The following is a 25,792-nucleotide window of genomic DNA, read 5'->3' as shown; positions in this document are numbered from 1 at the left end:
TTTTTTAATGCCTGTTGGCAGAAATGAAACGTAACCTTTGGATCTGGTCTATTATTTTTTCCAGCTTTAATGTCGTGCTCATATAGATGTCTCCTAAGACAGACAATGGCATATTGCAGCTTTTTACCAATTCCGCTGGATCCTCTGTTTTTGGTGCTTATCTAGATGGCTCTTGGTGTGCAGCGCAGTTGGCCTGGCAAATGGATTGCTGCAGGCTTGACCAGGAATCTCCTCCTGCTCAACCTTCTTCCAATTGTCTTGGCTCTCGAGTTTTGTTGGAAGTGCTTGTGTAATGCTAGTAAAGTTTTTTTGGTGTGACAACTTAGGTGTCATACAAGCGATTAACCATCAGGGTGCGTCATCTTTGCCTGCAGTTCTCTTGCTCACTAGGCTACAGTATTTTACGGCATTTGGTTTATAATATTGCTTTTCAGGCCACACATGATCCTGGAGTTAAGAATGTCATTTTGGATTGCCTATCATGGTTTAATTGGATTAAATTTCATCAGTTGGCACCTCACGCCATGCTGGTTGGTGACAGCTTTCCTCTTTATATTTAGCAGACTATTTGGCCTGGATTTAAGGGACTAACCAGATGATCTCTTGCTACAGGGATGTTGTACTCTTATGAAGCAGCTTGAGATGACTGGGAGCATTATCAATGTGCATCAGAAGATAGAGGTAAGAGTCAGCGTTGCCTGATGCACTCATTTCTCTGGTCTTCATATATTGCAGGACGTTCCCTTCCATTTATCCAAAAATGGTCAGCTGGCATTGCTGTTTTTGCTTGGAGGCACCTGTATTGGAGGCCAACCATCGTCATATTGACACCCGCTTGTTGCCATACCTATTGATGGAGGCTGAGGGTGTTTGTTTTTCAGCTAATGAGGCCATGTTGTTTAAAGTGGCTGTTGCAATGGCCTTTCATGGCCCATTCCGAGTTAGTGAGTTAGTGGCGCCTGCACAGATGGTGGAATCATTTATAGAATGTTTTATAGTGGGAAGGTATTTTATTGGTAAAATTGCAGCGCTCCAAGACTGACCAGCTAGAACGTGGCTGCTGGGTCTTTTAATCCAGTTTTCAGGATACTCGGATTTGCCCATATCCTAAGCACAGGCTTGTCAGCACATCTGGAGGAAGACGGGCCCTGGCTTGTGCGTCAATATGGATCAACCCTAAAAAAAATATTAATTCAGTCAGAGTTTGAAGCATTGCATTATGTTTTATGGCCAACCCTGTGATGATCTTGGGCCCCCTTCCTTCTGTATTGGGGCAGTCACTTCTGCTGCTGCTGCAAGGCCCCTGCTTCCAATATCCAAACTTTGGGTCTATAGAAGTCGGGGATTTATTCTCATTGCATACAGCCAAGTAAAATACTTTGTGGTGTTTTTTTGTTTTGGAGGACTAGCTACTTGATGTGTTCAGTAGGGAATTTTTTATGAGTTGGATACAGACACAGTCGTGGCTTCATCTTCATGATAATGCCACTACAAAGCCCTTCCCTGGCGTACATTCATGCATATGAATGTGCAGGGACTCAGACGTTGGCACAGCATTGGTCACACCATCTAAACTTGCATCACCCCTATGGCAGGTGCAGTTTTTTTTATCTGACTGCCCTTCAATATCAACAGTTGTGCGTCTCTATGCAGCTGCTTTCAATGACCCGGCGCGACATTCCTATAAGTCTGCATGCATCGGTTTTGTCACCCTTCTCTAAACTCTCATGTTTTTAATGTCAATATTTAGGTTCTATATGCATTCGTTTTTGATTCTAAAGTTCAAAGCCAAAACTGACTAACATCGATTTTCAAAATTGAATGTTAGGAAATGAGAGAATTTGGTAGTGTATTACACAGTCAATTCTGAGTCGATTTCAGTCCAAATAAATCGACATACAAATCAACACCACAATGAACCCTTAATAAATACACCCACCAATGTCAATATGCCAGTTTCCCAAACTCTACCATTACAGTCCAGGTTTAAAGTATATTCATGCTTAAGTCCAGATGTTACATCAAATTGACTAAGGTACTAATTAAGTCACCTCTGCTCATGTCGGGATATCCTTAAAACCTGGACTATAATGGTGGAGTTTGGGAAACTGTGCAATAGGCCAATTTAAATAGATAGTAAATTTGCAAAGGGCCAATATTAAATCCAGCAATAAGATGGATTCTCCTTCATTATCTACCATACACTACCAGCTAACTACTAGCATGTCAAAGAGGACTCAGCTTCAGTGCCAAATGGTTCTTTACTAGAATGTAAGCTCTTACGAGCAGGGCCCTCTACCCTCTTGTGCTTCTCCCTACTTTAGTTTCATCTACTTCTCACTCATCACTAGGGCACCTAACACTTGGTTGCTTATGCCCTGTTGCTTACCTGGGTGTTATGGTCGCTAATGTAGCAATAAATATTATCCATGTCCTGGTGCTGTATTGTATTGTATTATTCTATAAGTTGCTTGTCTGCAATTTGTTTATGTACTTTGTAAGGCGCTGCGGAACACTTGTGGCGCCATATAAATAAGTGATAATAATAATACTAGAGAGGAAACCATAATTTTATCTATGGGACTGGTACAAATCCATCTTATTGCAGGACTGCTTGTGATAATCCTGGCCTATAAGATCGAGCTAAATAGAGGAAAATGATCCAACTCCTACATTAAAAAAGATACAGTATGCGAACACTCAACATCATTATAATCTAAATATGAAAATAAGACACAAAGGGCCAAATTCAAATAATTTGAAGGGCTATTTAGCCATAATGCAGTGTCCGTGGCTATTTAATTACAGCCCATGGCAGCTACTTAAGGATACTACCTTTGAACCTCTATATACCCCTGCCTATACCTTCTAATATCCTTCTTATAAACCTCTAAGGATGACGCTAATTTGCGTACACAGTCATAAAGTAAATAAAGACTCAAGACCTAGAACCTGTGGTTCCAAAGCACAAAGTATTATTCAAGTAAAAGTACAGCAGTTACATGCTATGATCCTCATATAATCTTAGCGCAAAGAGATTATACAGACCCAAGTACAATTATACATATGCAGCGCTCTCTGGTCCAGATGTTAGGCATCAGCAAGAAACCCCTCATCAATCAGCATTCAGGACAAAGACTAGGAACCCAGGGTCAGAGCACACATATTTATACCCCCAATGTTGCTAATACCATTGGTCCTAAAGGAGAGGGCATATGTTACAAGGCATTTAACAGGTTGATTCAAATAGACACAACCCAGCCTCTAACAACTGGGGGTCTCTGGTTTCCTGCCTCATGCAACATCCTAACAGTTGTTCATATAATGTACATTTTGTTGCTTGAAGTCTCTGCGGTCCATAAGTTGAGAATGCATGATGCGATCTCCACATCGATGGTACCGGAATACTGTTGAAAGAGTACGCATCAGTACAATACCAATCACGGCTTACTTATCATGTATAAAACCTTAGTTACCAAATAATTTTTATTTCACAGAATGAACAAACTTAAATCTTATACTTTAAAGCTTATTAAACCTTTTATGTGAATATGTAATGTGTAAGTATGCGGGGTGTGATGTAAAGATGCTAGTTAACTTGGGGCAGATGCGTGCGCATGAAGCTAATAAACAGCGTTTTCATACAGGATCTTATGCATTCGCTAATATGCGATTAGTTAACAGCGCAATAGTGCGTATTAATGGGTGTATGAGAAATGGTGGACTTAAATCTCACTTAAACTAAGTGAACACCTAGCAGTCTGGAATGCTGAGCCTTATAGTTCCATGACTTGCTCATGCCCCAGCAGCCCCCACCCTTTTCAGGCTCCAAAATACTGGTCTTTGTTCTCCCAGGACCTGTGTGGATGCAAATTAGCACAGCTACAAGACCCAAACCTCAGATAACACTCTTGGCTTTGAAGGTATTTTATTGTAGGAAGCCTGCTAATGTAAGGTGCTACAAACGACCCTCTTGCTGTATTCGAGCAGGGCCACCTGGAGTGAGAGCAGACGTTATGTCCATGAAGCTTGTCTACACAGGCTAGTTGTCACGTGGCCATTTGCTCTGTTTAGCTAATGCAATCCAATTTTGACATACTGTACAGCCATTTCTGAAATATATCCTTTAGGGGAATTATAATAATATACACGTTATCCAGAGCATCGAAACTACTTAAAGTCATGAAATGGGCTTTTGCTGAATCGCCGTAACTTATGGCGATGGTCACAGATGCAATCGCATGATGCTAATAGTAATATCGCCACATGTACTAAAGTGTGAGTTTATCTAAAATGGCGCTTAGGTGGCCATTCCCAAAATGGCGTCTTGCGATCTCATTTCCAAGATGGCGTCTCTGCGATTCAATTTTAAACTGATCTTGTCAGCCAATAATCCAGCTTCGACAGTCCACCCTTTGATAACGAACAACGTGCTATCACAATCTGATTTTAAACTATAATTTAGGCTTACATTTATATACTATTTAGTGTTATTATGGGATGGCACAAGGTGGTTCTTAATCCATCAATAATGTGTCTCTGAGTGGGGACATAAAACTACTATTATATGCACACCGCGGATCTTGGAAGATCATGTGAATGGTGTGGGGATACACCAGTCCTATAAAGGCAGTCTTGAAGGGGAATTGAGACTTTACATTATCTGAGGTGGTTTTAAAAATAACATTTCAATAATACATTCTATGCATGTCTAAATATAATACATTAAATGATGGTATTTCCTAGTTCAGGGTTGTAATGCAGTTCTGTATTTACCTCGGTATTCATACTGACCACCATCATAATTTCGTTCTTTCGTTTTACTCTATTTTTACATTTTCCACACTTCAACACAATAGGAACACACTGGACACATATGCCAATTATTATGATGACAATCAGTGTAAGGATTAAGAATTTGCCTATATTGGTGATCATTTCCTGGACCCATTCCCCTAGACCTGAGAACCATTTCACTGGGTTCAGCCATGAAACCCATCCTTCTATCTTCTCCCTTACTTCAGCCACTGAAGCATTATGGTTCTTACGAAACTCCCATTTTTGCTGCAGAATTTCATCCATCTTCCGGTCTATCACCTCCTTGGGGTCGTTGGTATCATTGGTGACATAGGTGCAACATTTTACTCCAAATTGGGTGGCCAATGTTACGCAATACCCTCCAGTAACAGCAGTTAAATAATTTAACACTAGCCTGTGTTGCACCAGTTCTTTCCTGTACGCTTGCAATTCTCTCCTTGTATACCTGAATATGTCATCGTACATCTCGGTGATATTATCTATCAATTTAGCAAGTTCCTGAATATATCTAAAGTTTAATGTACCCTGAGTGATCCTGGTGGGATCCAATGCGACTAAAACTTGAAAGCCAGTTGTTTGTGGCTTTGTGCACATCACCAGGTATCATATTTCGTTTGCCTCTGTGTTCATATTGTGTGTGAAGATATGGTGACGGTGTGTTTTTATGTATACCAAGCATTTCAACATGTGTGAGGGTCATAACTTCTGGGACTACTCTTCCCAGGTAACACACACCTTCGGAACTCGGGGAGAGCCACTGATATGCTTTTCTTCCACATATAAAATATACATTATCAGAGAGAACATAAGGAATGGTATGCATCATTATCATTAAGCACATTTCCCTTGCAAACAATCCTATTTCTGGGTCTTCCATCTGGTACATGCAAGTTTCTGGCTGTATTATTTTAGCACAATAACCATCTGGCACCTTACCAATAATTTCTTTGTTGAAACTCAATGTATACTGATACCTAAAATGTTTCCCACTAGATTTAATTGAGCGTAACAGATCATGGTTTATGGACTCATTATCAGCTCTTTGTGAGAAGGTCATCATCTGATTATTCCCCGTCACTTCCCAACTCTCGGGTTTATTAGAGTTGCTTATGTTTAAACACAAAAGTGATCTATCTACTTGGAATTGATATAGTTTGAAATTAGGTGGTTTGGATGAGAGAAATTTTCCATCCAATGTTTTCCCTTTTTGTAATTCTAAAATTTCCGTGATATTCAGCGGAAATGGCACCAACCCTACATTATGCTGTCCCTGTGGCACATGTGAACACACCCAGCAATCAGTTTGATTTAACACTTTGCCTACCATGCTATGATAATCCTCTAAAGGATACCCACCCCATTACGGGTTATATTTAGGTTGGCACCGTTGGATACAGTTCTCATCAACTAGGGACCCACAAAGCTCACAAATACAGGAATCTTCAGACGATAAACCTCCACACCGTCCCCGAGTATCCGGAATGACAGCTCTCTTAACAATAACAGTACTAAGATTGGTCAGACACTCCCCTGATTGGCATTGCACTCCTCCTGACTCCACTCCATCAGCACTGCCATCAGCTCCGATTTCCTCAATCAGTCTCCCATCACAGAAACTGGATATTCCCGAACCGAACAGGATGGTGAACACTCTAAAAGAGAATATGAAAATGAACACAGAAGTCCCGTCCATTGTCACAACAAGACCTGCAAATTTCTCTTAGTTCAGGTATCTAAATACGACCTTTTCAATCCTCCCGGAACAAGCTCGCGAGCGACAGGTCCACAATATCAGCCTTGTCTCTGACTTGTTTCTCCACCGGTTGATTGACCTTTTTGCAGTGAGTAGAATGGACCCAGGTATCTCTCTCAGCCACCTTCAAAGATGTAGAACTTGTCAGCAGCACCTGGTAAGGACCTTCCCACCGGCCAGTCAAACAACCTGAACGCAAGAAATTTCTGATCATAACATATTCTCCTGGTTCAACATCATGACAGTTAGTTTCAGGCATATCATGGGACAACAATTTCAGTTTCTGCTGCTGTTGCTTTAACTGCTTACTCATTGATATAAGATACTTTACAGTTACCTCGTTGTTACCCTTCAAGTCTTCCATTGGACTTATAATCAAATGAGGTTGTCTACTGGACAGTATTTCAAATGGGGACAGATTTAGAGGGGGTCTAGGAGTGGTCCTTATGCTATGTAGGACCAAAGGTAATGCTTCTGGCCATCCTAGTCCAGTCTCTGCCATGATTTTACTTAACTTATTTTTAATAGTCCCGTTCATCCTCTCTACCTTGGCACTGGCTTGCGGTCGGTAGGGGGTGTGAAGTCGGCTATTAATACCCATCAGCTTACACATATTTTGAAAAACATCACCTGTGAAATGAGTACCCCTGTCACTCTCAATGATTTTAGGGATACCGTATCTGCATACAAATTCCTGAACTATTTTCTTGGCAGTAAACGCAGCAGTATTAGTGGCCACTGGGTAGGCCTCAACCCAATTAGAAAATACATCAGTGCACACTAATATATACTTAAGATTCCAGCAGGGTGGTAATTGGATGAAATCAATTTGTATCACCTGGAAAGGTCCATCAGTCGGTGGAATGTGCGATGGTTCAGTAGGGATCACTTTCCCTAAGTTCTTCCTCAAGCAGGTCAGACAGGACATTGCTATCTTTTCTGCTTGTGAAGAAAAACCTGGTGCACACCAGTATGCTCTCACCAACTTGCACATACCTTGTTTTCCCAGATGAGTCAGACCATGTGCTGCCTCAGCCAGGCTGGGGTAATATGCCTTGGGGGCTACTGGTCTACCTTGTCCGTCCCTCCAGAGCCCAGAAGACTCTTGCCCACATCCCTTGGACTTCCAAATGGACTTTTCCTGAATTGAACACAAATTTTGCATCTCAATTAATTTCAGCATATCAATTGTTTGGAAAGACATAATTTTTTCAGTGGGAGAAAACATTTTTAACCCTGCTGCCCATTTTGCAGCTTCATCGGCTCTGTTGTTACCCAGTGACACCGGATCATCCTCACATGTATGGGCTTTACATTTAATTACTGCCACTGCTTTGGGCAGTTGGATTGCTTCTAAAAGATGTTTTATGTGTCGGGAATGTGCAACTGGTGTGCCTGCTGCTGTCATAAAATTTCTCAGACGCCATAGAGCCCCAAAATCGTGCACCACCCCGAACGCGTACCTCGAGTCAGTGTAAATGTTAGCAGATTTGCCTGCTGCCAGTTCACATGCTCTAGTTAGTGCTACTAACTCTGCCACCTGGGCTGAGTGAGGAGGACCAAGAGGTTTAGCTTCTATGATGTCTGTGTCATTTACAACAGCATAACCTGTACATAATTCACCAGTGTCTGTTTGTCTATGACAACTCCCATCCATATAAAAAGTCACATCCACATTCTCTAAAGGTGTGTTGTGTATGTCAGGTCTAGCAGTAAAGGTCTGATTCAGATATTCCATACAATCGTATCATTATGTCCGCTGAACTCACATCCCGCCAGCAACTCACCTCCTTCCATCCTTTGTACATCATGTTGTACATATGGTAAATACGTTGCTGGATTCAGCATGCTGCAACGTTTAACAGTGATGTTTGCGGGTGCGATTAGAGCTAGTTCTCATTTGGTAAACCTAGCCGAAGAGACATGTCTGATTTGAGCTGAGTTCAACAGAGCAGATACAGCATGGGGAGTGCAGACAATCATATCATGACCCAATACTACGTCCTCACTTTTACTCACCAAAAAAGCGGTAGCTGCTACACTTCTCAAACAAGTGGGGAGTGATATTGGCACAGTGTCCAATTGGGCACTGTAGTATGCTATGGGCCTACTGGCATCACCATGTTTTTGTGTAAGGACACCTGCAGCACAACCATCGGCTTCCGTACAATAAAAATCAAAAGGTTTTTCATAATCAGGTATTCCCAATGCAGGAGCTTTTGTCAGACTATCCTTAAAATGAAGAAAAGCCTGCTCTGTTACCTCTGTGTGTATGACACGATTGGGCTTTGAGCAAGAGACTAATTCCTGTAAAGGCAAGGCCAAAATAGAAAAACCTGGGATCCACATTCTACAGTATCCACACATTCCCAAGAAGGTACGAATTTGCTGTTGATTCTGCTGCGGTGTCATGTTCTGTATGGCCTGGATTCTATCATTTGTAAGATGTCATAACCCCTGGGTTAGGCAGTGTCCCAAATATTTTACTCTGGATTGGCATGGCTGTAGTTTGTCCTTACCCACCTTGTGTCCTGTATGCAAGAGATGAAGCAACAAAAGTTTAGTATCATTCAAACATGACATAAACAAGTCAGAACATAGCAATAAATCATCCACATATTGAATTAGAACAGATCCATTGGCAGGTTGAAAAGATTGTAAACAGTCGTGCAATGCCTGGGAGAAGATATTGGGGCTGTCTATGAAACCTTGGGGTAACTGTGTCCATGTGTATTGTACACCTCTGTATGTAAATGTGAATAGATACTGACAGTCAGGGTGGAGAGGCACAGAGAAGAAAGTAGAACAGAGGACAATGACAGTGAAATGGGTTGCATTTGGTGGGATCTGCATCAGGATGACAGCTGGATTTGGCACTACAGGGAATTGGCTCTCTACTACCTTATTAACACCTCTAAGGTCTTGTACAAGCCTATAACCCCTCCCACCACTCTTCTTCACCGGGAAGATGGGACTGTTGGCTACACTAGCTGTACAAACTAAAATTCCCTGTTGCAATAATCGCTCCATTATTGGAAAAACCCCTAATTCTACCTCCTGTTTTAGTGGGTACTGGGAAATTTTTGGCCCTTGCCTACCGCTTTTTAAATTTACTATTACAGGGCTTACGTTTGCCATTAGTCCAGTGTCCTGTCCATCCTTAGTCCAAAGGGAATCTGGAATTTGGGACATTTCATCTACCTGAGATGGATTTTCATTTAAACTTGTAGAGTGATACATTATCCTTTGGGGAGTGTCCAACATATCCTGCACCTCGTGTGCAACTCTCTCTGGGATATCTAAAAATACACAATAAGGGGTGCAATATATAACACATCCCATCTTACATAACAAGTCTCTACCCAGCAGGTTAGTAGAAGGAAAGAATGCCTGGTATGAAACAGCCCAATAGTAACCTCTGTAGACTTTGTTAAAGGATAATGTCCCACTTTACCTGTTACACCCATTGTTGGTACTGTCTCGTTGGTCACCTGTAAATTAACGGGAGATTTTATCACTGACCTTTGACCTTGTTATCTGGCTGGGGGTTTAATCTGTTGCTGCTACGTATGGTATTAACAACTTCCTCTACGGGTGCAGAGGGTGTTAGCACTTCCCTTACTGTTACTGATGGAGATGACGGGAACCACTCATGATTGTTGTGATGCACCATCTATCATCTGTACAGCATGGGAAATGGCAGACATTACAATAGGCTCATCATCCACATCATGAACATTTTCTTTATAGTTGCTTAAGAGAGGGTACAAATTGCTTGTTACATTTTTTGGGGTATTTTTGGTAACTGTACTTGCACCTCCATCCACATACGGTGGGGGTGGTGAGCGTGAACTGCTGGCAATACTCTCCACAATGCTACCTTGCTGCACATGCGCGCCATTTTGCGGCTCGCCCGTATTGCAATTCAGCGTCGTGGATGTATTCTCTGGCAATGCGCTCGCAACGCTAGTTTGCGTTGCTTGCACATTTTTAAGCCACGCATCCCCTTCATGCTGCCACAACTTTAAACATTCATAATATTTGACATTTTTCTCTCGGGAGCGCATCAGACTGATGTGATCCCGGACATTATCTAGTACATTTTTGTCAAAACTACCAATTCTGGGAAATGGTCTAACACTCTTAATCGTCATTTTAAACCATACATCACAATACCTTATCGCATAAGTACCGTACTTAGTATGCATAATACGACGGGCCAATCCAAGTGGCGATCCATTAGCAGCACATCATTGTCTAACATCTCTATTGTTTGCATGGCCCCCATTCTGAGACAACTCCTATGCTTTTCAATAAAGATTTAAACTGGTGAAAGACAATCAAGATACTTTCACTTACCTGTGGACGATTTAAACGGCAGCGCCAACACACCTGGATAAGATTTGAAAAAGGCAACTTCCACACCCGGATAAGATTTAGTAAGGAAACTTCCACACCTATGGAAGTTTAAGTCGGCTACTTCCATGCACCTCTCAACAACAAAGACAACATGTACACATGCTACTGTGTATAGAACGGTAAGCTGCTTACCGAGCGACTAGCACTTAGCCCTTAAAGGTCATACGGTACCTCTAACTGTAGGGAACAAGTCACCCCTACCAACAAATACACACAACAAATACTCACTGTTACACACTTTTTCCTGCACAGAAAAATACACGTTAACCCAGATATTGATAACAATTGAAAAATGTAAACCTCAACGGCTTTATTTAAACAGTGGCAGCACAACCGGAAGTACATATACACTATTGTGCGACCAGTCACATACACAATAATGCAACTACCACACAACCGTATGACAACTTTTTAGCTGCGTACGCAAAAGTGCGTCTTTACTGTTCGCAAAACTGCGACTCAGCCACGTGCTCAATACTGCGGCACCCCTTTAAACGTTAGATTCTATCAACAAAGGAAAACAAACTTTTTCCTCTCTTGTACCTGGATTCTAGTCAGCTTCCTTGTCTCACACGAAAATGGATAGCGATCTTTCAGCACAAAGCGGTTGCAGGTAAACCCTGCATGTGGACACTCCACCCTTTGCTGACATATCGATAACCGTATGTGCCGTGTGAGTAGGTAAGTGACTTCACTATGAGCCCCTAACTAAGGATACTGCTTTTGAACCTCTATATACCCCTGCCTATACCTTCTAATATCCTTCCTATAAACCTCTAAGGATGACGCTAATTTGCGTACGCAGTCATAAAGTAAATAAAGACTCCAGACCTAGAACCTGTGGTTCCAAAGCACAAAGTATTATTCAAGTAAAAGTACAGTAGTTACACGCTATGACCCTCATATAATCTTAGCGCAAAGAGATTATACAGACCCAAGTACAATTATACATATGCAGCGCTCTCTGGTCCAGATGTTAGGCATCAGCAAGAAACCCCTCGTCAATCAGCATTCAGCGCAAAGACTAGAAACCCAGGGTCAGAGCACACATATTTATACCCCCCAGAAATAAACAACACAATAGAGAAGTTTGTTGCTAATACCATTGGTCCTAAAGGAGAGGGTATATGTTACAAGGCATTTAACAGGTTGATTCAAATAGACACAACCCAGCCTCTAACAACTGGGGGTCTCTGGTTTCCTGCCTCATGCAACATCCTAACAGTTGTTCATATAATGTACATTTTGTTGCTTGACGTCTCTGCGGTCCATAAGTTGAGAATGCATGATGCGATCTCCACATCGATGAGACCGGAATACTGTTGAAAGAGTACGCATCAGTACAATACCAATCACGGCTTACTTATCATGTATAAAACCTTAGTTACCAAATAATCTTTATTTCACAGAATGAACAAACTTAAATCTTATATTTTAAAGCTTATTAAACCTTTTATGTGAATATGTAATGTGTAAGTATGCGGGGTATGATGTAAAGACGCTAGTTAACTTGGGGCAGATGCGTGTGCATGAAGCTAATAAACAGTGTTTTCATACAGAATCGTATGCATTCGCTAATATGCGATTAGTTAACAGCGCAATTGTGCGTATTAATGGGTGTATGAGAAATGGTGCACTTAAATCTCATTTAAACTAAGTGAACACCTAGCAGTGTGGAATGCTGAGCCTTATAGTTCCATGACTTGCTCATGCCCCAGCAGCTCCCACCCTTTTCAGGCTCCAAAATACTGGTCTTTGTTCTCCCAGGGCCTGTGTGGATGCAAATTAGCACAGCTACAAGACCCAAACCTCAGATAACACTCTTGGCTTTGAAGGTATTTTATTGTAGGAAGCCTGCTAATGTAAGGTGCTACAAACGACCCTCTTGCTGTATTCGAGCAGGGCCACCTGGAGTGAGAGCAGACGTTATGTCCATGAAGCTTGTCTACACAGGCTAGTTGTCACGTGGCCATTTGCTCTGTTTAGCTAATGCAATCCAATTTTGACATACTGTACAGCCATTTCTGAAATATATCCTTTAGGGGAATTATAATAATATACACTTTATCCAGAGCACCCAAACTACGTAAAGCCATGAAATGGGCTTTTGCTGAATCGCCGTAACTTATGGCGATGGTCACAGATGCAATCGCATGATGCTAATAGTAATATCGCCACATGTACTAAAGTGTGAGTTTATCTAAAATGGCGCTTAGGCGGCCATTCGCAAAATAGCGTCTTGCGATCTCATTTCCAAGATGGCGTCTCTGAGATTCAATTTTAAACTGATCTTGTCTCACCCAATAATCCAGCTTCGACACCCATAACACGTATTTCTGTTCACCTCTTTCTGAGGCTCGAACAGAAATCTGAATTCAGTAGTATTTTTTACTCTTATCACAGCCGCCGCTAACACTTTAACGTACAGCTTTGTGTACATATCCCAGAATCTATGGGTTAATGTGCATTAGCCACAGATTTGCAAAATGAGGAAAGGGTCTTCTAATTGAATAGCCTCATACATAAAAGTCTGAGGCTACTACCCTTTTCCACTTCCAGCAAAAAAAAACAAGGCTAATTCAATCTTGCCAATATACTATATAAACCACAACATCAGTCAATAAACATTTAAAATATATATATTTTTTAATTTTATTAGTATTATTCATATGATGTGGTATCTTTATATACACTATATTAGAAAAATATTTGAGAAAACAAATGATTGTATGACCCAGTGACATAAAGAAAAATGTAATAACACACTAAGGGGTACATTTACTAAGAATCGTGTTTGGTTGAGTTTTGCTGTTTTTAAACTTGATTTGACTAGTTGAAACTCGGGTGATTTTAGGCTTCTGTAACACTCAAATTTACCAAGAATCGTGTTTTGCTGAGAGTGTGTTTTCCGATGGTGTATCTAATCGAGATTTCTCACCCGAGTTTGCAGTATCTGACTGCAGCCAAAATCTCCGGAACAAGCAGCCTGCACATACAGTATCAGTGAGATATGTGAAGGCTGCTTGTGTGTTTTTACTGTTAAAAAAGGGTTAAATGTTAGAAAAAAAGATGAAGGTTCCCCCCAAAAAGAGCATAACCAGCCCCAGGCTCCTCAGTCAGTCCTGGTTCTACGTGCTATTGAGCGGCCTCTGATTGGCTGGTGGGCGTGTAAATTTCAGAAGAGTTGCGTCTTCTGGCATTCCGTGTAGTATGTAGTATAGTATACCTATACTTGTCCAAGCTGGAGCTAGACAGACATTTTTTTGTTTTTCTAAGACCCTTTGGATGCTACCAGAGAAGCGGATCGACCTGTGCCAGAAAGTAGGTGAGTATTGAATTTTTTTTTACAGGTAACCCATTGGATTACTACTTGGAGAAGGGGACCAAACAGCTGGCAGTAGGTAAGTATGTGTGAGTGTAGTAGGTGTGCAATAAAATTGTCCAATCTATGATGTGTGTGTCTTGTATTTTTTTAACTATTTTTTTTACAGCGGGGTTACAGGTGCCGGCCACCCGCTGGCACTTCTAGTTCCACAAGTGCCAAAGGGCAGGCGTGCTGGCACCTGTAGTTCCTTGATAAGAAGCAATAGTTTATATCTATTTTCACCGCTATTACTCCCACATCCACAGCCCAGGGGTGCGAGGAAGAGCCCCAGTCTTCAGCTTAAGCCTGGGGTGCTCGGTAGTTGTGGGACCCCTTTATTGAGGGGTCCTCACCTCCCCTGAGAGCCTCTGCTTGGGATGACCAGCTTGGGATGATAATGCTTTGGCTGGGGAGACCCAGTGAAAGGGTCCCCTGGCTGCGGTATTACACCTCGGGCCCGGTTTATCTTTAGTAAATTTGCAAGTTGAAAAAAATGCCTAAACTCACCCGAGATTGCAATCTCGACCAAACACCATTCTTCGTAAATGTACCCCTAAGAATAAGAAAACATTTAACTAACTTTGCATTGCATTTAACTTTTTTTGGTAGATTTGTTGCACCTGATGAAAACAAAAAGACACAACACATCTACATGGCTTAGCACGCAGCTGAAAGATACAGCTCAATCAGTCAAAATCGTTTGCTATTAAATTTGAGTAAATATAACCCCTAGGGGCTCCCGTCTCCCCTCAGCATTGCCAACTAGAACAATGTTCAATTTGGCTGCAGAAACATAAAGAAAATCACATTAGAATTGTGAACAAGGTAAAATACATTGGGCATAATTCACTACCATACGCAACTGCGATTAAACACACAATCGGCCGATTGTTGAGTTCTGCACATGCATATGCATCGCAGTGTATGTGCTCAAACTAGCCACTATGACCGGGACTGCGATTATTATTATTATTATTATTTATTTATATGGTGCCACAAGTGTTCCGCAGCGCCTTACATAGTACATAAACAAATAAGTAACCAGCAACTTACAATACAAAGCAGGACATGGATAATAAACATTGTTATATTAGCAACCTTTACCCGGACATAAGCAGCCAAGTGTTAGTTGCCCTAGTGGGGAGTAAGAGATAAATTAAATTACAGTAGGGGGAATCCCAAGAGGGTAGAGGGCCCTGCTCGAAAGAGCTTATATGACACAGATGGGGTAGGCAGGGAGCATGGAAGATGTAGCAGCAAGTTAGGCTGAGAGCTGGAAGGCTTTAATGAAGTAGTGGGTCATAAGAGCTTGTTTGAATGATTGTAGAAAGGTGCAGAGTCTGATTGGGAGAGGGAGGGAGTTCCAAAGGTGGGGAGCAGTGCAGGCAAAATCTTGGAGACGGGAGTGGGAGGAAGTAATCAATTGTCATGAAAGGCGATGTGTGTAATGGGAGAGGAATGGGTGAGGACTTTGTAAGTGAGTGTGAGAACCTTGAATTGGGTTCTGAAAGGGAAGGGGAGCCAGTTAACGGGCTTGTAGGAGAGGGGAGGCAGATGTAGAGCATTTGGAGAGGAAGATGAGCCGAGCAGCAGCATTGAGCACAGACTGGAGAGGAGAGAGATGGGAATTGGAGAGGCCAGATAGGAGGAGGTTACAGTAGTCCAATCTTGAGATGACCAGTGAATGTATGAGGGTTTTGGTGGCATCCTGGGTGAGAAAGGGTCTGATCTTGGAAATATTCTTGAGATGGAAACGACAAGACTGTGAGAGATTCTGAATATGTGGTTTGAGGAGAGGGAAGAGTCCAACACACTCTGGGACTAGATGAGATAGTTATGCCATCTATTGATAAATAGTGGGATTTTAGGTTATGTGGGAGGGTGGGAAGACAATCAGCTCAGTCTTAGACATATAAAGCTTGAGAAATCATTGCAGTGACTATGCACACTCTTCGCAGAGTGATTGACAGGAAGTTCCGTTTGAGGGTGATGACAGGGGGGGTGATCGGCAAAACACAGGCGCGCCAGTGTATTTGAACGCCGTTACAGGGCCGTGCATAAAATACCCACTGCGATGGCCTACGCAGGTTGAGGTCTCATAGTGTGCGTGGAAGTTACCAGTTTCTGAGTAAGGTCAGATCTTGTGAAAGTGAGCATGAGGCTGCGATGGTTCTCACCTGTACCAATGGTTTTGCAGTCTTGCTAAACATTACGGATGTGTGTAAGGTAAAGTGGGCGTCCTTGTGTAGTGCTGTGAGGGAATAGCGATCACAATGGATTAGCATACTATTGAAGTTGAACTGCGTGCGTAATCGCAATTGCATTCACAGTAGCAATCCATAGTGAATCAGGGCCATTATACAAAACCTCTACCGTGGATTCAATTTCGATAAGTATCCACTAAAGGGTTCTGTGAAATGCAGCAAAATAACAAGTCATGTAGTGTCAAAAAACTATGAATAATGATAAATAAACCCCATTATCTAATTCCAGCAGCCCCATCTTATTTTACCATCATTAAGGTGTTACAGTAGCTTTTACTATTAACCACAGTACCAGTTCCTCATAAAACTAGGCATACTATATCAGTACATAATTTTGCTAATCTGGAAATACCTGTTATCGTTCAAGATACTGTATAATTAGATGTCCAAAAAGTCCAGCAGATCCTGGACTGTCCCATCCTCATCATTTGGGAAGTTCGCATAACAAGCATGTACAGTAACATGTACAGGTGTATTAAAGAGATGTAGGAGTGTTCTCATTTCTCAACATCTTGTTTCATTAGTCCACAGATCATACCCAAGATAAATATTAGCTGGAACAGGCTGCGGAATGTGGGTCTATCCTGTGCTCATCATCCTGTCCATGCTCTGGCAAGGTAAGTGTCTGAGGCTAGTGTAATGATCTCCAGTATATTGTAATGTGTGAAACATGGCTTTATTTCTGCACCTCCATGCATACTGCCCATCCAGTGCAGGCTATAATTAAGGACCACTGTACTTACACCAATTCATGTTTAATTAGAAATACAGTATGCAAAGATATAACTGACAGCAGTCAGTGTTAGCGTCCAAGTTGCTCCCTAGTAATGACAAAATACTGTAACATCAACGCGTTTCATTCCTATTAACACAGGAACTTTTTCAAAAACAGATAATTGAACCAGAGAAAAGGCTGATGTACAAAGTGTGCACTGCTAATGATGATAGCTATCAAGCCCGGTGTACAAATTTGGGCAGTTCATTTACAGAAATGCGTACAAGTCTGTATATTGATAAATACCTGAAATTAGCTCCATGCATGTAATGCAGAAGCAGTTAGCACCACCTTGCATTCAACTCTGCAACAACCACACAATGTTTTTATTTGTGAGATTTTGCACTGGGGGAGAAAGATTCCTTTTACAAAATGTTACATTTGATGGAACCGCTTCCATTAAAATCTCTTAATTTGAAAGGTCCACAACATAACAGAAAAAAATAAAAGATATTGTTAGTCTTTGGATCTAGTCCTCCAAACTTACTAAAGCCTAAAGTCTCAGACAACTTTATTTACTCTTAAAGTTGAGTCAAGTAGAGTTTGTCGACAGTCAGAATGTTAACACCAGAATGTTGTCAAGTTCTAAATTTTGTGGGATTAAATGGGTGTCCCAGCACTTCTCCAACCTTTAGTTTCAAGATGTAAGGGTTATTCTACCAAAAAAAGAGGAAAACAAATATAGTGTATACTGGTAGGTGTAGTGTTTGACAATTGGCACATTCAGGGCCTGATTCAGAGCTGCTCGTTTGCTCCGAGCGATGTTCAAACATCTGCGCATGCGTATGGGTCATAATGCGCATGCGCCAACCAGCCATTGCGGTCGGAAATCGTGTGCTTGTAAAACAGCGAGGGCCTGCTAATTTGAGTGACAGAATGAGGCGTTTGTGAGTGGTAACAGGGGAAGCTGCTTGAAAACGGGGAGTGGAGATCCGAACGCAAGCGTGCCAAACGGTCAAAACGGGCGTTTAATGGGTGTGCATAATTAACAAAGCAGCATCATCGACCACGTCACTTGGTTGTCTTTTAGCTTGAACTGCTCGCAGTGATAGCGGTAGGAAAATCCTACCACAAGAATTGCGACCAGTTCAGACGCCTTTCGATGTACTCGATTAATTAATAAATAGCGGAGATGACGTATGATGCGAGCGGCCAAGGTGTGTGTTTAAAAAATAGCGAGCGCATGTTTCGGATGCACGCTCAGACATAAAAAGAGTCAACAGACCGCAAAGAGCGAGCTTTCAATTTAAATATCCGGCCTCTTTTTCAGAACGAGCGTCCGCAAATAGCGTCCGGCTCTGAATCAGGCCCTCAAAGTGATAATATGAATTAGAGATGTGCGCCGACCCCCGAGTTCTGGTTTTAGATGCAAATTCATCTTCATGTTTTGGTTTTAGTTTTGCAAAATCATCCAAATGTGTTTTGGTTTTGTTCTTGGATCTGTATTTAAAAGAAAGAAAACAGCTAAAAAAATTTTTTTTCAATACAAAACCCGAGTTCGAACCACAGGAAGATTCAAACGGGGACTGTGGGCCTGATTCAGAGGCGCTCGCAAAAAGCGAGTGCTCGCTCTAAATGAGGGCGGCCCCTTTTTTTTTTAGAGATGGCCTCCTGACCGCTCGCTAAGCTTTTGCGAGCGGCCAGGTGATGGTCGCAATGGTCGCGACCATCGGGCTTGCAACGAGACCCTTGTGGTAGGGTTTCATCCATCGCAAGGCCCGGTGAGCTTCTGGCTATAATAGAGTCGGAAGCTCTCTACTGACATCACATACACACTGCCCGGCCATCGACCTGCTTGCGAGCCCATAGCGTTTGCGAGAGGGTCTGAATCAGGCCCTCAGTTTGACTTGATACCCCAAAGTGAATCCGAGCTCAGACTCGGTTTGACTCAAAACCCCTAAATTCAGTTGTTGTCGGTTCAGAGAACCGGACCTCCACGTCTCTAATATGAATCAGGAGACTGTTACATTAAAGGTAAGTATAGCCCTATTTTTTTCTCCAAATTGTAATGAACTCCACTTAAACTAGGTTTTGTTCTGGGTTCATTAAGGTCTTATAAATTGAATGGCAAATAAGGCATCAAAGAATGTAACTGATTGTGCAAGAACAGCTTTGGGGTGTGCTAAGCAGGAGTACCTCAAAAAAATCAACAAACAATACTCATTACTAAGGGAAGGATCAACATGACATACTGTATGCATCAAAAATGAACAAAATATTTCTATTTATTAAGTCCAAACTCTAATGAACAGAGGGCCTGATTCAGACCTGCTCGCAAGCGCTATGCGCTCGCAAGCGGGTCGATGGTGCCCAAGTGCGCACACGCGAGTCCCGGAGCGACTCGCTCTGGAACTCACTACAAAAGGGGCGGCTGTCGATGTTGATCGACAGCTCGTCCCATTTTGTAGGCGTGGCGGGGGGGTGGCTTCACAAACGGAGGCATTCCCATGCGAACACCTGCCGTTTGTGGGCGGCCCTCTAATAGTGCAGGAAGTCCACTGGGGCTTGCAGCAACGAGACCCTACCGCAAGGGTCTCGTCGCAAGCCCGATGGTCGTGATGGTCTTGACCATCGCGACCATCATCATGGCCGCTCGCATAAGCTGTGGGTGGTAACCCACAGCTATGCAAGCGGCCAAGAGGCCGCAAAAAAAAAAATGCACACGCCCTGATTCAGAGCGAGCGCTCGCTTTTTGCGAGCGGCTCTGAATCAGGCACACAGGCCCTGATTCAGAGCCGGATTCTCTTTCAGAGCGCTCGCTCTGAATCTGGGTGTTTTTTTTTGTTTTGGCCTCCTGGCCGCTCGCATAGCTGTGGGTGACCACCAACAGCTTATGTGAGCGGCCAGGTGATGGTCGCGATGGTTGCGACCATCGCAACCATCGGGGCTTGCGACGAGACCCTTGTGGTAGGGTCTCGTTCCCACAAGCCCTAGTGAGCTTCCGGCTCTAAATAGAGCTGGAAGCTCACCACTGACATCACTGGTGATGTCGGTGGTGCCTCCCACAAACGGCAGGCATTCCTTTGGGAACGCCTCAGTTTGTGTAGCCACCCCCCCTGCCCACCTCCAAAACGGGGCGAGCTGTCAAAATCGACAGCTACCCCTTTTTGGTGCAAGACCCGTAGCGACGGAGCGCCCGTCGCTGGCCGGGTTTCGCGCATCCGCATGCTGGAGCCGGCTTCGGCGTGCATATGCGCAGTAGGGGACCATCGACCCGCTTTCGAGCGCTGTGCGCTCGCGAGCGGGTATGCATCAGGCCCAGAGATTCAACAAGCAGGACCATGGTGCAAGATTGCAAGTGTTTTAGCAGGGTGTATATGAAGCTTCACATGTGCAGTAATATGTAGGTGTCACCCATGCAGAGATACATACAAGGCCGGCTCTTGGGGTGTTTGACCAGTGTGGTTGAACAGGGGCACCACCCCATAGAGGGCACACCCCCCCCCCAACACCCCGAAGTGTCCCACGGGTGGTCTGGTCGGGAGGTTGGGCACCTCCACCGCCGCAGAGTCTGAATGGATGCTGCGTACATGCGTGGGACATCCATTCAGTGCCGGGAGAGGGCTGGGGAACGCCCAGCTAGTGACAAAGTGCTGGGCTCCCCACAGCCGGACGTTAAACTTGAGGCATGCCATGCGGGCACCCCCCCAAATAACGTCATTTAGGTGGTGTAGCCTATTGTAATTAGGTCACGCAGTTTCAAAATAAATCCTAAATAAATAAAGACATCCCTCCCCTATTATATGAGTACCAAGAACCAGTACTATCGCCAGCACTGATTACCATTGAAGCAGAAGGAAATCGTGCATGGTGTCCTACTGAAAAAAGTATAAATACTGTAGCATCAGACGAGGCCAAAATAAGCTGGTCATACTCTAATAGAGTTTAATATGAATGCAGTTGGCTACCAGAGTATGCAAGATCTTGTGGAACTCCAATCATCAGCAAACCTTATCACTCAAGGTGTGCTGGAGCATGTAGCTCCACAATAGTACTCTATAGAAAAAACACATATCTTAGAAAAGCATTTTAATTTAAATAAAAGAACTCCCCCTGACACCTTGTTTACATTGGTATTACACTCCTAAATACAGAGGACATTTTCTTTTATTCTTTCATGAAGTAGTCTGCAGGGATATCAAATAAATAAAAGAGGAATGTATCTTGTTCCCAGTGAAGCCTCGGCAAGAATGCAGAAGTTAATACAAGATCAATTAAAGTGACTTGGTTATGAATGGCTTAGTTCTGAATGGCTGGTCAATGTTGTTCATTAACCTAAAATTTGGCATGTCATCACAGTACCATCTCTGGATTCTGTATGCAAAATTTGGGGATTATCAGATAAAAGAACCTATGACAAATCTGGGGGGTATACAGTTACACATTACTCATATTTTTCCATCTTGTGTTTTACTTTTTCACACCTTTTTTCAGTATTTTTTGGAAAGTATCACTAATGCTGGGCATACACTGCCAGATAAAATGTCTGTCAGACCGACAGACATTTTATCTGGCTGCCTGCCAGCCGCAGATGTCGCCGGCATACACTGTGAGAGAAATCTCACAGTGTATAGCTTGACATCCGCGCTCCGCCCCCGGGGGAGGAGACATTTCCCTGTTCCTTCCGTAGGAAGGAACACAGGAAATGTCTGTCTGTCGGCCGCGCTGGGCATACACTGCCCGATGCGGCCAACAGTTTCCCGGGTAAATATCGCATCGGACGGGCATGCTGGACAATCCAGCATGCCCTACCGAGCAATATTTAACCCTCGGTCGCCCGCATACAAGCTGCAATTATCGCGGCGATCTGCCGATAACGGGCGGATCGTCCCGATAATTGCAGAGTGTATGGCCAGCATTAGAGGGGTATTCAATTTGGCTGCAAAGAGCCGTTATTGGCGATAAGCTGAAAAGCCGTTACTGGCGATAAGTTGAAAAGCTGTTATCGGCGATGTCATTTTCATCTGTTTTCACTATCCCCATATTCAATTTCAAAGACTTTTCGCCCGTGCGAAAAGTCATTGTAAAAAAACGGCGATAACTTTTCACCACGCAATAGGTGAAGAAAAAAGTGCAGAATTGGGGTTTAGGAGTGCAGGCTTAAAAAAAAAAGTAAAAAAAATCGGAACACCCCAAAAAATGAACTTGAATTTTGGGGTTAAAAAAAAAAAATCTGGGGGACAAAATCCTAAAGTAGCGAAATAGATTCCAGATAGGTTCCCAAGTTTGCGGCAGGTGTTTTCTTCATTGCGGGTAGCAGCGGCAGGTGCATTTTTGAAGAATTTTAAAAATGCTCTCTAGGGACTTAAAAATATGCTTGCACCCATTGTCATGTACCTCAAATTTGATGGGCATACTTATTTTTTACCAAAAAAAACCCTAAGTGCTATTCTTCATCACTTCTTCACAGGCACAAAAAAGCACCTGCCACGGCTATTTAAAAACCCTAATTACCTTCAGCAGGGAAAAACTGAGGTATCCATAGTGATCCTCCATGTCAGGAAATTATTAAAGGGGTCCCAGGATGAATTCCCGAATATTCCCCAATTTTTTCAATACTTACCTTTCCGCTGGGTCCCGTTTTCGCAAGTTCCTAAATGAATGCAGGGATAAAATGGGCATGGGCCTGATGCTTTACCCCTGCAAAACCTCCGATGAAACATCCGATGTGGAGCAAAAAGTCCAGCATGGACTTTTCGCTCCCAAATTGAAAACGGGCCTTAGAGTAAAAGCTATATTAGGAGAAAGGAATTTGCTACTATATATCCACACGGAACTCTATTCAACGCAGCCGCGATCACGTGACCACACCCGGAAGTCGGAGTCGGAAGCAGTTTCGAGGAGAACACCAGCTGGCAAGGAGAAGGAACGGTGAAGCTGACGGATCCAAGGAGGTAAGTGCATCTCACACTGGAGGGGATTGCGGCATCTGGTGTAAGCCACAACCGCTTATCCCCGCCATAGGCCTCGACCTCCACTGCAAGGCGGGAGAGGACGTCCGACCGGTCACTCGGGCGCGCGGCCGCTATCCACCAGCAGTGACGGGTACCGGCCTGAGAGCCCAGCCTCCTGTCAGCTTCCCCACCGCACTCCTACTCCAGGAAGAAAGATCATCACCATCACTATCGACCCATAACAACATCACATTGTTTATGCTTAGCGGGACGCCGCCATCATTATTTATCTAAGACTGTTACATATAGTAGCTTATTCCAGTGACTTTGAGAACTTGAACTACTTTTTACAATAATTTTTTATTATTTCTATTTTTTCTATATATATATTTTTTCAAACAATTTTTTCCTTTTTTTTATACATTTTCCTATGTTTCATTTATTTAGTATTTTGATTTGATCCACTACCAGTTCAGTATAATAAGAATCATCATTTTTATATACAAATAAAAAAATTTTAGTACAGTGACATGTGAATTGGTTTTCATCAACACACTATATGTTCATTTATATTTCATATGCACAGCAAATATTAGTATCATCAATTGGACATTTAGCATACAGCCCTCTGCTGAGTGCAGTGTATAACATAAGAATATTAGGAGAAGTATTTTCTGGTGTTTGCATTTCTTTCTCTCATGAAGGGATACTGGGCCTGATTCAGAGCCGGATGCTCTGGTTTTGCAGACGGCCTCCTGGCCGCTTGCATAGCTGTGGGTGACCACCCACAGCTATAGCGAGCGGCCATGATGATGGTCGCGATAATCAAGACCATCGCGGCCATCGGGCTTGCGACGAGACCCTTGTGGTAGGGTCTCGTTGCCGCAAGCCCAAGAGTGCTTTCGGCTCAAACAGAGCCGATAACACTCCCACTGACATCACTTGTGATGTCAGTGGTGCTGGCCCCAGACGGTAGGCGTTCCCATGAGGGCATGCTGTCACTCAACATTGACAGCACGCCCCCTTTGGTACAAGACCCGGAGCGACGGTTTGCCCGTCGCTATCCGGGTCTCGCGCATGCGCACTGGGCCACCATCGACCCGCTTGTGAGCGCATAGCGCTGCGAGCGTGTCTGAATCAGGCCCACTGTATGTATCAAACCTTCTAAAGAGTGGAGAACTGGACAGGTGGAGATGTTACCCATAGCAACTCATCAACTGCTATCTATCGTTTTATAGAATGTACAATGTTAAATGCCAGTTAGAAACCGATTGGTTGCTTTGGATCACTTAAGTCTTTAGAACATTTGATACATCTTCCCCATAATGTATATTATGTTGTTCTGCATTGTACTGTATCATCTCTCATCCAATATATCTCTCCACAGATACCATAGCGGATGAATATTCTATGCAGGTGAAAAGTACTGTCCCTGTAGAGGAAGGCCTATGTGTCACCATCCATTGTACATTTATTGCTGATAATAGGAACAGATTCACAAATTCCATTGGAATCTGGAGGAAAGTGAGCAATAGCAAAATTGTGGCCTCTAATGATAAATTGAAAGAAGGAAAACAAAACTTCCGCATGACAGGAAACCCAGATAATGGAGAATGCACACTGACAATAACCGATGTCAGGAAAGAAGATAATGGGTTTTATTTCTTCAGGTTTGAAGAAAGTCCACTGAGTGTCATCAAATATAACTATCGTAGTATATATGTGTCAGTAACAGGTAAATTGTGATTTTATTGCACTCTATGAATTAAAATGAATAATAAAGAACTAATATTCAGCTTAATGCTCTCCCCAGTGAGTCAACTCAGACAGTCGGTATATATGTGTATGTGTGAGCTGAGAAACACTATAAATATATGAGTTCTATGAATAACAATCCTAAAGCTGGAGAAGTCATTGATTTCTTATCAGATGTAGGGCTCTATTTGTGCTGGAAAATAGGCTCTTCCCTGCTTCATGTAATTTATCAAAGGGTTGACACTGGAAATATGAGAGATTTACAATCAGTTACTGCCGTCCCCATAGGCCTCAATTAGAATGGTAGAATCAGGCAATTTATCAAGCATTGGAGAGCCTTGAGATGGTGTTAGCTAAACCCTGCAATGGGGACAAGCAAAGCCTATGCTGTATCCCAGCAAGATTAAAAACTCAGGGGTCTATGTACTAAGCCTTGGAGAGAGATAAATCGGATGGAGATAAAGTACCAACCAATCTGCTCCTGTCACTTCACAGTGTGTTTACTGTGTTTAAAAATGGCAGCCGTGCATGCATGTTTTACATTGACCATAAGCCTAATGTTGCCAGTGATGGAGAGACGCAAACAGCTTAGGACGGAAACATCAGGGGACGGGTAAAGATTTATGAAAACAAGAGGTACTGTAACAAAATGTGTGAGAAGCAGATATACAAAACAAATGGCTATATGATAACTAAAGTCCTTCATCGTTTCTATTATTTGCTTAACAATGGGATTATTGACTCATGTTA

At 42.9% G+C, this 25,792-nt stretch overlaps 1 protein-coding gene across 1 annotated transcript in view; it reads left to right on the top strand.

The window, feature by feature from the left end:
* LOC148525425 (sialic acid-binding Ig-like lectin 11) overlaps positions 1–25,792 on the top strand; it is a 100,208-nt gene that overhangs the window by 44,554 nt on the left and 29,862 nt on the right. The window contains exons 5-7 of the mRNA XM_088470930.1: positions 14,267–14,315; positions 17,173–17,235; positions 24,675–25,022. Coding sequence (XP_088327056.1) covers positions 14,267–14,315; positions 17,173–17,235; positions 24,675–25,022 — 460 coding nt within the window. The remainder of the gene's footprint in view (positions 1–14,266; positions 14,316–17,172; positions 17,236–24,674; positions 25,023–25,792) is intronic.

Source organism: Taudactylus pleione, unplaced genomic scaffold, assembly GCF_031769625.1.
Source record: "Taudactylus pleione unplaced genomic scaffold, aTauple2 ptg000108l, whole genome shotgun sequence".
Classification (NCBI taxonomy): domain Eukaryota; kingdom Metazoa; phylum Chordata; class Amphibia; order Anura; family Myobatrachidae; genus Taudactylus; species Taudactylus pleione.
This window is presented reverse-complemented; position numbering and strand designations above follow the sequence as displayed.